The 14,777-nt window shown below is 34.5% G+C and overlaps 2 protein-coding genes and 1 pseudogene across 2 annotated transcripts; all 3 read right to left on the reverse strand.

Annotated features, from left to right (window-relative positions):
• Positions 1-2,098: 2,098 nt before the first annotated feature.
• Positions 2,099-3,000, reverse strand: LOC110702395. Its single transcript, XM_021880094.1, has 2 exons — positions 2,515-3,000; positions 2,099-2,432 (listed from the first exon to the last, which is right to left on the reverse strand). Exons 1-2 carry the CDS (start codon positions 2,833-2,835, stop codon positions 2,310-2,312), a joined length of 444 nt encoding a protein of 147 aa, XP_021735786.1. The 5' UTR covers positions 2,836-3,000; the 3' UTR covers positions 2,099-2,309.
• Positions 2,852-3,948, reverse strand: LOC110702342 (protein MAIN-LIKE 1-like). The gene is made up of 2 exons (XM_021880046.1): positions 2,937-3,948; positions 2,852-2,859 (listed from the first exon to the last, which is right to left on the reverse strand). Exons 1-2 carry the CDS (start codon positions 3,946-3,948, stop codon positions 2,852-2,854), a joined length of 1,020 nt encoding a protein of 339 aa, XP_021735738.1.
• Positions 3,949-10,660: 6,712 nt separating this feature from the next.
• On the reverse strand, positions 10,661-13,038 carry LOC110702396 (annotated as a pseudogene).
• Positions 13,039-14,777: the final 1,739 nt, after the last annotated feature.

A 14,777-nucleotide genomic window follows, 5' to 3' on the forward strand; every position in this document is an offset into this window, starting at 1 on the left:
TTTACTGGGTCAGGAATGATGATCACAACGTTTTGCAACATGCATTTATGGTGCACCCGATCATGGTCAACATACTCCGCACATACCCACATGTCATTGGTATGGATTCTACTTACAAGACCAATCGATATAACATGCCTTTCTTTGAGATAGTAGGCGTGACACCGACAAACCAGAATTTTCTAGTTGGATATGTTTTCATGCGCGATGAGTGCACGGCTAGCTATCGGTGGGTGTTGCAGAGATTAAGGGAGTTGATTGGATTTGATATAGAGCCATCTGTATTTATTTCAGACCGTGATCTTGGGCTATGTGCGGCTTTGAGAGAAGTCTTTCCAGGGACGTCACATTTACTCTGTCTATGGAACATCAACAGAGATGTGGAGGCTAAGGTGACGAAGATGTTTGGAAACAAGACGGTTGGTGTCAGTTTTAGAGGTGGGAGATGGTTCAAAATTGTGAATGCAACAACACAGGCGGAGTATGATCGTGCTCTAACTGCCATGCAAGTGAGGTGGGGAAAATATCCGGAAGTGATTCAGTATGTTCAGAGAACATGGCTTTGTCATAAGGAGAAATTTGTGAAATTTTGGACGAACCAGATTCTTCATTTTGGTAATACCACCAACTGCAGAGTTGAGAGCCAACATTCAGCAGTGAAAACTTGGTTTGAATCATCCACAGGTTAGTTGTATGATTTTATTAGTTGTTCTCGTTGTTACGTAATTGTAATTGTATTTGAATTTACTAATTAGAATCATTGGTAGGTGTTTTGGATACCGTATGGGCCCGAGTCCATTGTCATATTGGTAATCGCATCATACAAATTCGTAATGAGTTGGAGGCATCAAGGTCTAAAATTGGTTAGATGTACAGACAAATGCCACTGTCACGTATAAACGGCAAAGTGTCTCAACATTGCTTGAAAGTTCTGGATAAGGAGACGAAAAGGATGCGGGATTTGAGTTACCAGGTCCATGAACGGTGCGGATGTGCTATGTGTGTGACCCATGGTCTTCCATGTGCTTGCCAGATACATGATTCGATAGTTGCACAAACAGGATTGTATAGCAGCCAAATTCATTCTTTCTGGAAGATACTGGTTATTGGTGATGGTGTTAACATTCCTGAAGTGGTAAATGATTCGACCGAGGAGGCTGCACATTTTCGGTCCCTAATCGACGAAGTCATGGAAAGTGACCCGGCCGTACGTCGAAATGTAACGCGAATCATTGAAGAGGAGCTACATCCAGATCATTCACACCTTGAAGAACCACATATCAACCTTAACACTCGTGGTCGACCGAAGAGAAATAACACTAGGCGTGATCGTAGCTATTTCGAGCATGTGAACCGTCAACACACTCAACGTGGTGGTGACCCAGAACCAGGTAATACTAAAATTCTATATTTAATATAAAAATATGTAAACTTAATACTTGTAGCTTTACTAATAATTTATCTTTTAATTTTGTGTTGTAGATCCAAGTGACATTAGTCAATGCAGGTATTTAAACTTGCTTCCAGCCCCAATGTTGCCGTACATTACGTCTTGGAAGGATGTCATCGGTGATGGGAACTGTGGCTTTCGTTGTGTCGCCGACTTCTTCTTTGGCGATCAAAATAAGTGGTTTAACGCTCGGGAAACAATAGCGAACGAGATCGCTGGTCATCCTGATTTGTACGAACGGATTTACGGGCTTGGGCGACTTTGGATGAACGTGGAACGTATTTGATGGGATGGTGGGGCTGTCGGGGAGCGGCATTGGATGGTTACAATTCAAGATTTATTTCCTATTGCTACGTGGTTCAACGCAAGGGTGATTTGTCTCGGAGTAGGCCTAGTACCAACTTGCTACTACCCATGCATCACAGTCTTACCGCTTAGGGCACGCAACGGGGTTCGGTCACCGACTCGAGAGTTTGTGATTGCTACAGTTGGTGGATCACATTTTATCCGTCTTGACCTTGTACCTGATTCACCACTCCCGCCGATCGCCGGTTGGTGGACGCAAAACCACGAGGATAATGTCAATGGATGGGATCAAGCATATCAGTTGAGAAGGGACATGTGGGATGCAATAGTTAGGTAGTTTGTAATGTACATTTACTAACTTTGAACATTTGTAAGAAAATTAGAATTATGAAATTAATTTTAAATGTATTTGCTTTTAATCTAACATGATATGCAACAAAACATTAAATATAAAATAAAATAAGTGTCCAGTTTATACATTACATTTAAAAAAAATTAAAAATAAGTTCATAACATTATTAAAACCACTAACAGAACATCTAATCAAAATAATCTAAAGTCCCATTTTTGACTTCCAATCAAATACAAGCTGCTCAGTCATTGTTCGAGTCTCACTCGACATTTCAGGATACTCAGCTAGTGCTCTTTGGTGAATCTCCATGGACCGACCCATCCACTGCAAATCAAACAATAACATATTATAAACACAAAAATTCATAGAAGTCATTGTTAATATAATAATAAGCATAAATACTTACGTAATCAGTGTTAGTCCGCTCAGGCAGGTTGCTTGTAACTCCTGCACCTGGAGATACCCGCGGGTGAGAAAACCTGTACATCCACTGCATGTAATCAGGCGCAACCGAAGGAGCTGCAGCACTAAGCCTGGGTAGGGCACCTAAAACAACACTCTGAGATACCCCAAGGACAAACCTGTTCCACATCACAACTGTCATCTCAGTCAAGAAGTCTACCCGATACATCTTCAAGTTAGTCGGCCTCTTGGCCTTCTCTAGCCTGATTATTTCGCGGGGAATGCCTTGCACGAAACCAAGCTGGCGCACCACTCTATCAGGCATGTACGACTCAATGATGTTACGGTACTGGATGCAGCCAATGAATAAAGTGGGGGGCACTCGTAATGCAGGATCAACTCCGTACGGTAGCCAGTTCACCTCACGGTCAGTAAGCGCATCAATCCTAGTACGAAAAGCTAACAGGCGCTCTAGGTTCTTGCTAGGACATCCCGCTCCAACATCCCAAGCATGCGCACGAGGCATTTGAAGTTCCCGAGTCAAGGTACCCTGCTGTGGCCGAAAGCACGGAAAGTACTCGTAAATCCACGCTTGCAGAAGCGTGAGACAACCAGCAATCGAATCAGCACCTTTCCGTGATGCCGTGCCCAGTTGCCAATACAAGTAGGCTAGTGCAGCTGTTCCCCAAGCATACTCGTTAATAGGGACATCCGTGTGACATAGCTCGTGGAGGAAGGAAGGATGCGTAAGGTTACCACTCTTGTCTACAAACAGTGTACCTCCAAGCACTAACCACAAGTATGCATCAAGTTGCTCACTAAAATCCCGGTCGACCGCCAATGTCGACTCAAAAATCTTATCAGTCAACACCCCACTACCCTGCCAAATGGTCTTTGTGCCGCAAACCTCAGACAGATCATCTGGAGTCATATCCATGGTGACCGAGCACGCGTCCCGTAACACGTCTGTGCTAGGAGTAGTGGTCACCATATTGCCTGCAACCCGTAACCCAAGTATGTTGTACACGTCGTGCAGCAAGATCGTAATCTCCCCAAATGGCATGTGAAAGGTGTTCGTATCTGGCTGCCACCTCTCAACAAAAGCAGAAATCAACGGCCAATCAAGTCTCTTAAACATCAGGCCGGGCAAGTGAGACAACCAACTAGCATCAATTGCCGCAAGGTCCTCCACAGATTGACGACCTCGCCAAGTGAACAAGTCAGAACATAACTTTGTCCTACTCAAACAGCGCAAAACACTACGCTCCTGCTCCATCCAGATATACCGTGTCACGTGACCGCCAAAACTAGGGATAACTAACCCATCCTCAGGCCCACCCGGCATCGGTTCCTGCACTAACCATGCCTCTGCAGAGCTGGAAGTAGGCTGACTCGATCCACTACCAACAAATCTCCCAGACTGACCCCTATATACCATATGGAAATCCTGAGGGTCCTGTTCTTCATCCCGGTCACCAGCATGACTAGTCGAACATTCTTCTTCCTCGTCAGATATGGGTGCTCCACTTGCAGAGTATAAGGGTCGGCTACTGCCAGACTATTGGTCTCTCGACCAACCACTAGTAGACCCGTATTGCTGCTGCTCGGGCTGAAGCGGTGAAGATCGAGATGTCTGTCTCCTAACAGACGCATTCAGACGTCGTGATATTGCATGTCGAGCACCAGAACCCTCGATCTACATAAAATAAAAAAATAATCCGTTTTTAGTAATAATAATAATAACAATAATAATAATAATAATAATAATAATAATAATAATAATAATAATACTATTATAACAACAACAACAATAACCATAATAACAATAACAACAACAACAACAACAACAACAACAACAACAACAAATACAAATTAACAACAACAAATAAACTTAACAACAACAATAACTAACTAACAACAACAACAACAACAACAACAACAACAACAACAAATACAAATTAACAACAACAACAATAACCATAATAACAATAATAATAACACTAATATCAACAACTATAATACTAATCATAATTAAAAATATTAATAATAGTACTACTAATAACAATAATAATAATATTATTATAACAACAACAACAACAACAACAACAACAACAAAAAACTAAACAACAACAATAACCATAAAAACCCTAATATCAAATTAGTTTAATAATTTTTAAAAATAATAACACTAATAATAATAATAATAATAATAATAATAACAATAATAATAATAATAATAATATCAACAATAATAACAACAATAATAATAATACTAACCATAACACTTCAAAATAACAACAAAAATAACAAAATCCAAAAAAAAAAACAAATTAACAACAACAACAATAACCTTAACATTAATAATAAAAACCTAATTTCAACAAAATAATAAAAATTATCATATTTTTAAAAATAATTACATTACAAAATATACTAACCACAATAATAACAACAACAATAATAATAACAATAATCACCATAAAACTTCTAAATAACAAAAAAACAAAATCCGAAAAAAAATAATTTAAATTAACAATTTTATTAACGGTAAAAAAAAAAAAGGAACTTCCGCCCAAAAATTCCGGAAGTTCCATGGAGGATCCGCCTGGAATTTCCGGATCCTCCATGGAACATCCGGAATTTCTGGGCGGATGTCACTTCCGCCCAAAATTTCCGAATGTTCCATGGAGGATCCGGAAATTCCAGGCGGATCCTCCATGAAACTTCCGGAATTTTTGGGCGGAAGTTCCTGGGATCCGAAATTAAAAAAAAAAAAAAAAAAAAACCTCGTCTCCAGCATCGCCGCCGCCGCCTCCGCCGCTGCCACCAGGGCCGCCGAAGGTCCTCCCTCCGAATCTCAGCCTAATCCGCCTCGAATCACCCATTTTTTTTTGAGTTTATGATGATTGTTGTTTTTTTTTAAAAATGAAGAAATTTTTTTGAATTTATCTTTTTTTTAAAAAAATATTGTTTTAGAGAGTTAGATAGTAAGAGAGTTTGAGAGTAAGAGAGTTAGAGAGAGAAGTAAAGAAGTGAAAAAGGTTGGTCGGGAAGGAAAACCCCGTATTTATATATTAGGGGTAAAATTGGAATTTCAAGACAAAAAGGGAGCGTTACCCGGTAAAATGGGAGCGACAAATAACAACACCCAAAAAAAACGATTGATGATTGAAACAACTTGTATTCATTTTGGATTTGCTACAAAAGTTGAAACATAAAACCATTGACCCAGAATTTCATTTAACTATGATGTAAAATCGGAACCTTTGATGCAGAGAAGTGAGGGTAATTATCGAACGACTTATTGAATTATAAAAAAGAAAACAACTAATTTCATAATTTCATAAGTGGATTAAAAATGTAGCCTTGTAGCGCAATTAGAATCATAAAAACCTGAATCATAAAAACCTGTAAATTCCTTTTTTTTTTAATAAAAAAAAGGAAAAATACAAAACCCTCAAATTGTATGTTACTAGAGTGTACTGATGTAATATAAGAAAAAATACTTTTTAATTACGGGAAGTTGATTTAGATGTACTGATGTAGCAACTTAGAACCTGTTATTTTGAACTATTTATGGTCTGCTTTGGCAATATGATATACTCTTTTGAGCCCTGTTGTACTCTATTGTCACCCGCTCTACTCTTTTGCAATATGATGTGCTCTATTCTGCTCATAAACTCAAAAGAACAAAACCTTACTCTTATATGTGGGTGGCCACGCAAATGTGTCAAGCTATAGAGGTTCTTTTGTTGATTAGAGGTTACTCGGTTAGTGTCATACGGGTTATTTCATCAGTGCTATAGGAGGAGTTACTTTGTTCTTTTGCAAGCAACTATTCGATGAGGCCAGTTACGCAAAAAGCGCGTTGTACATATTTTTGTTTTGTTGATTAGAAAATTGGAAGTTGTTTGAATTGAAGGGTTGGGATTTTGAGTTCTACGGTGAATTGTTGATAAAGTAATTATATATTTGTGTAGCCGTGCTAATACATGAAACATATTATACACGAAAGAAAATAACACAAAGTGAAATGTTAGTAGTGTTTAAGAAAAATGAATTGTTATTATTAGTTAGCAATCCCTTGAGAAAATGAAAAAAAAAAAAAAAAAAAAAAAAAGTTGGCTGAATAATTATTGATTTTTTTTATAATTTATTTTTTTTAGTGGAATGGTAGTTATTGGTTTTAAAAAAAAAAATTGAGTGGTAAAAAAGAAAAAAAAAAAACCTAAAAGCATGAGATTTGAGGATTGGGGATTTGGAGGGTTATGGTGAAAAGACTCTACAATTATAATATAGATTCATGAGTCAAATCCATCTATAACCAAAATATTACTCAAAATTATTGCCCTTAATTCTAAAAGGAAATTACGAGTAAGAAAAATTATTACCTCAATTTACGAATCTGAACAAAAAGACGAAATTGAATAAGACGGTGAATAAGGAAAACACCGCACGTATCGTAATACACTAGAGAAATGTAATCTGAATCCAAAATCCATGATTTTTCTATGGAATTTTGAAGGATTGAAAATGAAATAGAGAAGATATCAGGATTCAAGAATGATAAGACAATGAGGGTTTCTACTTGTTGAGGAGCGGTTATAGTTTCAATAAAACCAAATCTCAAGAATTAATTTCATGTGAGGGTTTTATAGAGAATATCACGTGTCTTACATGTGAGGGTTTTCTCGACGCTTTTCAGGGTCAAAATTAATTTCCGACTTAGAATAGCGTCGAGACAACAACAAACAATAGTACTTATAGCTGACGCCCGTTTATACAGTGTCGTGCTCATAGCGTCGAAAACATACGGATTTTACACCGACCCCAACCACAAACTCACCCTTCTCCCACCACCACACTACCACACCAAAAATTAACCCCAAAAAACCAAAGCTTAGCCCGAAAAAACAAAATTTAACCAAAAAAAACCTAACTTAGGCGAAAAAAGAAAATTCAACCTCAAAAAAACGATAATGCCTAAACATAAAAAAAAAAAATTAACCCAAAAAGACTAAAATAAACCTGAAGATACAAAAATCAACCCAACAACATAAAAAAGTACCACACACAAAAAATCAAAACCAATAGATAACACATTTAATTAGAATTTGTAAAAAAAAAAAAAAACTATAATTAACAAACAAAAATTACAGAAAATATATAAATATACAATTATCTAATAAAATTAATAAATTAACATTACAATTACCAAAAAAAAAAAAAATATAACTAGATTTACAATCTAACCTAAATTAAACTAGATCTACAAAACAAAAACCTTGAGTGGGTGGCTAGCGAAGGTGGGTGGCTATCCACGGTGTTATTGTTGCGCCGTTGTTGGTGGTGTTGCGCCATTGTTATTGCGATTGATGTTGGTGGTGGTTCCCATTGTTGTTTGTTGACGGTGCTTGATGTTGGTGGATGATGGAGAGAGACAAGAGAAAGAGAAGAAGACCAAGAAATGGGGTAGAGGGAGAAGAGGAAAGAGAAGAGGAGAATACCAGAAAAGGAGTACAAAAGAAGGAGTAGAGGTGCAGAGGGAGAAAAGGAAAGAGAAAGAGAAGGCGAAGAAGGAAAAGAGGAAAGAAATTACGGAAATGGAAGGGGGGTTTAACTGTTTTGATTTTTTTAATGTAGAAATTTAATTTTCCGAGAGAATAATTCGTCTGAAAGTACATATTTTCCAACAGAATAATTTTTCGTCGAAATTTTTGACGGAATATTTGAATTCGTCGAAAATATCCAACATAATATAAATCCATTGGAAATTTTGTATTTCTGACAGAACTACTTGTCCGTTGGAACCTTTCTGTTAGAAATGGACCTATTCTTGTATTGGACATTGGAGAACTTTGCTTACCTCAAACTTTAAAGATGGGGAGCCTCCTTCAAGATTTAGATTAATAGCGATGACTGACTTTGCCATCACAAACACTAACAATGGGATGATAGCAACGGAACGAAAACTCTTATCATCCCAAAACCACGAAACAACAGGACGAACCAACAAACCAGTCCACTCAACAACTCCTTCCTCCGACAAACTCCAAATACAAGAACCATACCCCTGAAAAAATAAACCCACCCTCTAGAAGACTACCATCAAACGAAACCACTCTAAAACACTCGGTGACCCACTCACCTGTAACTTCCACGGAACCATACTCATACCCCAAAACGACAATCAACAGAACCACCAACACCATAAGCAAGGTTGAACTTAACCTTGCAACCTCTAACAACCAGATTAAAACTGCCCAACAAGACCCCAAAGACAACACTCCATTACCCTCCATAAAAGGTATGACCAAAAGAATCCCCAGTACAAGACAAAACATCATTAATAATAAAAACAAGAGACTCCCTTATTAAAGGCAGAAAGCCCAAACAACAAGAGCAAACTACCTAAACAAAACAAGAACAAACCAGACCAAACAGAGAACACCTAAAAAACACAAATAAAAACTTAAAAAGCTACTTGTCATTAGAAGAAGATTACAAGAAAATACCACACCATCAAACTCTGAACCACCACTGAGGACAGCCACCAAAAGCCAACGTAAGAAGAACCACCTCACCCAAATTGAACCTTGGATTAAGGGAGGGAAACACTAGCCTTAAGTTTACCCTTTTCGCCGAAAGCACAACTAACGAAATTCCTTTCGACGAGGGCGATAAGGATAGCCTTGGTTTCTTGTTTCGTTGATTAACTGGAACCTAACACAATTGACGACCGTAAAACATCCGACGAAATTGATGGAAAATCGGTCTCCTTGTCTTCTTTATTGAAAACTGAAAAATAAATAATTTAGCAGGAAGGAGCAGAGCTCGCCGACAATGGCAAAGAGAAGGACGCTGTTCGCCGGCGAGCAAGGGCTGAGAAACAGGGAGCAGCGGTGGAGGATAAGGATGGGGGTTAGAGAGAGAAAGGGTCATTTATCATATATTTAAAGTTATAAGACGTTGACCATCAAAGTTAAAATATAATAATGATATAAGGATAAGAAAAGAGTAATAATCAACTCAACTGAAAATAAGTCCAAAACTGACCTCAAGTATTTATGAGTAAAAAGAATAGCGTGTTTGTGTGCGGATAATTAACCATACCATATGAATTCTTGTAAAAGAGTAAAATAATCCCAATAACACTAACTGAGTAATCCTTATTATACTGACCGAGTAACCGATCCCAATAACACTAACTGAGTAATCCTTATAATACTGACCGAGTAACCGACCTTTATAAAACTGATGAAGTAACCTTTATGATACTAACCGAATAACCTCTGTAACATTAACGAACTCCCATGATGACTGGCCACACGGTGTGACCAGCCACATATAAGAATTTGGGTAAAAAGAATCTTTCAAAAATATTAATATATTTAGATTGGTCAAACAAAGAGGTGTCTAATATGTAATATGTACGTAGTATAAATAATTTAAACAAAATCTAATAAATTGATAAATACATAAAGAGTGGAACCCCAAATCATGCAATCTATATAAAATATATGGAGTAGGAGAAAAAATAATAATGTTTATAAGAAAATGAAATAGCTTAGTCCAGCCTTTTTTTAGTTTTTCCAATGAAAATTGTATAATTAGTCAATTTATATATATAATCTATTAGAAGAATGTATAATTCATTTATCATTTTCAACTTTTATTTATATTGAAAAAAAATGATGTCATTATTATTTTTGACGAGACATGTTTTACAAGAGGTTGACATGTAAATAGTAATAATGATATTGGCGGTAATTAGTTAACTTATATTTATAGATTGACAAAATACCCTCATTCCAAATACATAGTACATAGCTCCAAGCCTTCAAGAAATCAAGACTATAAAATTAAAGTTGATGATATTATATTATTAGACAGCGGAGATTAAGAAATATATTCTTAATAACACAGAAAAAGGAAGATACAAGTAAATTTACCAAATAGTTCAACACGTTCCAAGTCTACAAATATATATAAAATAAAATGCACTACTACCTCTATTAATTATTAATGTGCAACTTTAAATTTTTTTATATTTCATAAACAAATATTAATCAAAAGTTGCACATAATAATTTAAAAAGGTACTCCCTCCGTTCTCTTTTGTTCTTGACGTTTGGAATTATACGTGGTTATTAAGAAATTGTATAAATTTGAGGTAAATTGTCATAAATTCAATCATTAAAGACACAACTGTAGTTAAAAAAGGAATATTGTACATGTGGGGTAAAAAAAGTAGGCAAAAGTAGAAGAGAGATGAGAGAGAAAGTAATAATGAGTATTGAAAACCAATTAAAATATTATAAAAAGTACATTTGCACATGGAAAGTAAATGACAAATGAGTATTTAAATTGTAAAGCAAGGGTAATTTTGTCTAAAATCAATGACTTAAAAAGGAAAGATCCTAAATGTAAAGAATAAAAAGGACACCCTAAATGGAAACGTAAAAAACAAATGGAAACGGAGGGAGTAGTATATAAAGGTTTTTAGTCGAGCCCCAAAGCCTTTTTGAAGTCCAAAGCGAAGTTATAAACTTTATCAGGATCCGGCAATGAACTAGATACACTATGTCTCTCTTTACATCTTTTAGCCCAAGCAATAATTTTGGGACAATTAGCCTCAATGCTAAAATTTCCAAACGTTTCCAAAGTGTAAAACCAGCTTGTGAATGGAATCAATGCGACATCAACGTATCCAAACGTATCACCACCAAAGAACTTATTATCTTTGATCTCTCCTACTAATATCCTCAGGTTTTCAATAAATTCCTTTACTATTTTTTCCTGCTCTTCTCCTTTTACTTTCCATAGTTGTTTTGCTACGGCGTATATCTGCAATAAATTACAACCCATTTAATTTTTCAATATGTAATAATTAGCTTAAATTATATAATTTAAATTAGCTACTTATTTAGCATGTGAATTACAAGTATTTAATAAGAAATGAATGTATTAACTATTAACCAAATTGTACGGTACATGAAATTATAAATTTTAATAGGAAATCATTACAAGAATATATTATTACTCCAAGTATATTAGTATTGCTACAAAACAAAAACATCATTGTTATAGTTTTGATCAATTATGTAGTTGTTAGTTTGTTACGAGTAAAAACCTATTCACATTTACTAAACTGAACTGAACTGAATTACACTAATTGGAGCTGAACTGAACTGAATTACACTAATTGAATTGAATAGAGCTGAAATAAATATTTTATGAGGAGCAGGAAATTAAGAGTTGAATTGAATTGAATTAAACTGAACTGAAATGAAATTAAGATGAAGTGAACATGCTCTACAAAATACCAACTTAAATTATTCATCCCAATATTCAAGAGTTTCTCTAAGTTCGTGTACCATGAATCCATGATTACTATACACAATACTTTTGATCACAGAAATTTTAAAGGGAGGAAAGTTAGGCATTTGTAAATGCATAACATTGATTAAAATATTATTAAAACACATGATAGAGAGAGAAAAGAGGAGAGAGATAGGATGAGAGAGGTCTGTAGGTGGACCCCACCTATTTTTTTGTCGGATTGTATCACGTGATGGGGGACCACATGTTGATTGTTCCACTGAAAATTTATATGGTACCATTGAATCCTCAGTGGTACTATTTATACATAAATTTTGTACAACTGAATGCATATATAATACCATTATGTGCATATATAGTATCACTATATATTCAGTGGTACCATTTGATCATCCAATTATACCAGAATATGCATTCATTTGTACATATGTAGAATTACATGAATACGCCTTGTTATGCATTTGTAAATGCCTAACTTTCCTCCATTTCTAGTTCCTCTTTTTGATCATCAAAGAAGGGTTATAATGAACAATTTTACTGGATACTAAAATATATTGAATACTTTGTACAGCACAAATAAAATAAGTTCACCAAATAAATCTAGACATATACTTTGTATATATTTATAAAAAATATATATATATATTCTTATAGAGTACTAATAAATTTAGATAACATAAATTTTAATAACATTTGCACAATATAAGTCCACACAAAAAAAGTCAAATAACACCGGGCGGATATGGACTTTATACTAAGACACGAAATAGATACGATAGAGCGAGTTACCTTCCTGTCAATGAAATCGGCCCAAAATCTAGCTTGGGATCGTTGATAAGGATCAGTAGGAAGCAAAGGAAGCGATTTAACCCAAACCTCGTCAATATACTCAAGAATTACAAGAGACTCACAAATGGGTTTACCATTGTGGATAAAAACCGGTACCACTTTGTGAACCGGGTTCATCTCAAGAAGCAAAGAGCCTTTATTAAGCAAATTTTGTGGTTGACAAACATACTCAATTCCCTTCTCTTCTAATGCAATTTTCACTCTCATTGCAAGGGCTAGTCCACACATCAAGTAACACTATTTCTTCATCCGCCATTTTTTTTTTCTTCACACTATTTCTTAAAATTTTGGGTAAGAAACTAATTTTTGCTACATGTTTATATAGAAGATTGGTGGGTTGCATAGTTGTGCATTTAATAAAAGGAGTCCTCGTTCTCGATTAAAATAAATAGTTTGGTCATTTTAAGTGATTATTTTGAACAACTATTTTTGAATGCCTAATGTTTAGATAGTAGTTGTGATTGCATTATTTTTTTAGTTGTATTTTAGTGGGAAGTTGATGCGATTGAAATGATGGCCTTGTATAATAACAAGTGCATCTCCCTCCGTGTTATTTTAAGTGTTATAGTTTGACCGACATATAGTTTTAGGCAATTTAATTGACTAAAATAAAATAAGAGATAAATTGGGTAGTTGGAGTATTAAAAAATTATAAAAAAAAAATAGTTGAGTTAATAGTTTATTACAAAATAATAATTATGAGAGGAAAGATATATTTAAAAAAGTAATAGTTGGGTTTGGGTGGGCACCATGAGAGAAGAGAGATATAATATTTTAATGTATTTTTTGCCAAAACAGAAAGTGTAACACTTATTAAAACACGGCCGAATTTGGTAAGTGTAACACTTATTAAAACACGGAGGGAGTAATAAGGTTTGAGCTCAAAGCTAAAAAGTCGGACTTAAATCATCTCTTCAACCCATTTATGAGCTTTCACATATTATGCAATTAGGTTAGATCCCGTGCGATGCACGATTTATATAAAATATATATTTATATATATATATTTTAATTTGTACATTTTTTTTAAAAATGGATAAATATAAATAAGAATTTTGCACCTAATATGTGTACTTTTAAAATTTTAGATTTTCAACAAAATTATGATATAATGTATGTTTAACGTCGTCTAATGCATATTTCAATGTAAGAGTCTATTAATTAGTGTGCTACTTAAAATTATTTCATTTTTTAAGGATAAATTGAAAGGTTGTTGTAATGTAGAAAGCTTAATTTTCAAATTTCAAAATTATTAAATAGGATAGGTTCAACAAAAAGGAAAAAGAAAGATGACATAATTTTTGTATTCAGGCGGATTTATTTTTTTTTTTTTATGAGAATGACATCAGAACAGTGACGACGTCAACAACGTTTTATTTTAGTAATAGTTAACAGATCCGATACAAATTCAATCATCGGGCGTCAGTGTAAAGAGGCACCATTTAGTTGTCAACAAAATCCCGATAAATTCAATCAGAGCCTACGTTATAAGTTTGTATATATATGATTTTCATTCTTAGTCTTTCATGTGTACATTCAAGAAACATCATCCAATGATCCAAGGTATCTTGGAGAGGTGACTTAATTTCTAAAGATTTTATAATACAAATTTTAAAAAAATAGGGTGTACAATAATTGTACATTCATTATAAAAATAGCCTAAAGTGATCAAAAGTTACCATTGAAATAAATAAAAATTATCTACTCTTTATTAGTAAAGAATCACATTTTAAATGATTAAAAAATCAATTATAAGTGATTGAATGTAATTAAATTATCATTATAAAAATTTTCTTATTGTCTATTTATATAAAAATTATATTATGTTTTAAGTTATAAAAAAAAAGGCAAAAAGTTACACTAAAATTAGTTAAAAATTACCCTTATACTGCTTGATATACACTAATATTAGTGTAAACCGAGTGTATAAAAAAATTTTCTTAATAATATGGAGCAAACTATGCATGATTTGGCAAAATTTGTTGTGCACATACAATAAATACATACTCAACAATCAACATCCTTCTCTAATATAAATATAAAATGAACCTAATGTAATTTTCACCCACATTGCCTG

This window comes from Chenopodium quinoa, unplaced genomic scaffold (genome assembly GCF_001683475.1).
Source record: "Chenopodium quinoa cultivar QQ74 unplaced genomic scaffold, ASM168347v1, whole genome shotgun sequence".
Lineage (NCBI taxonomy): Eukaryota > Viridiplantae > Streptophyta > Magnoliopsida > Caryophyllales > Amaranthaceae > Chenopodium > Chenopodium quinoa.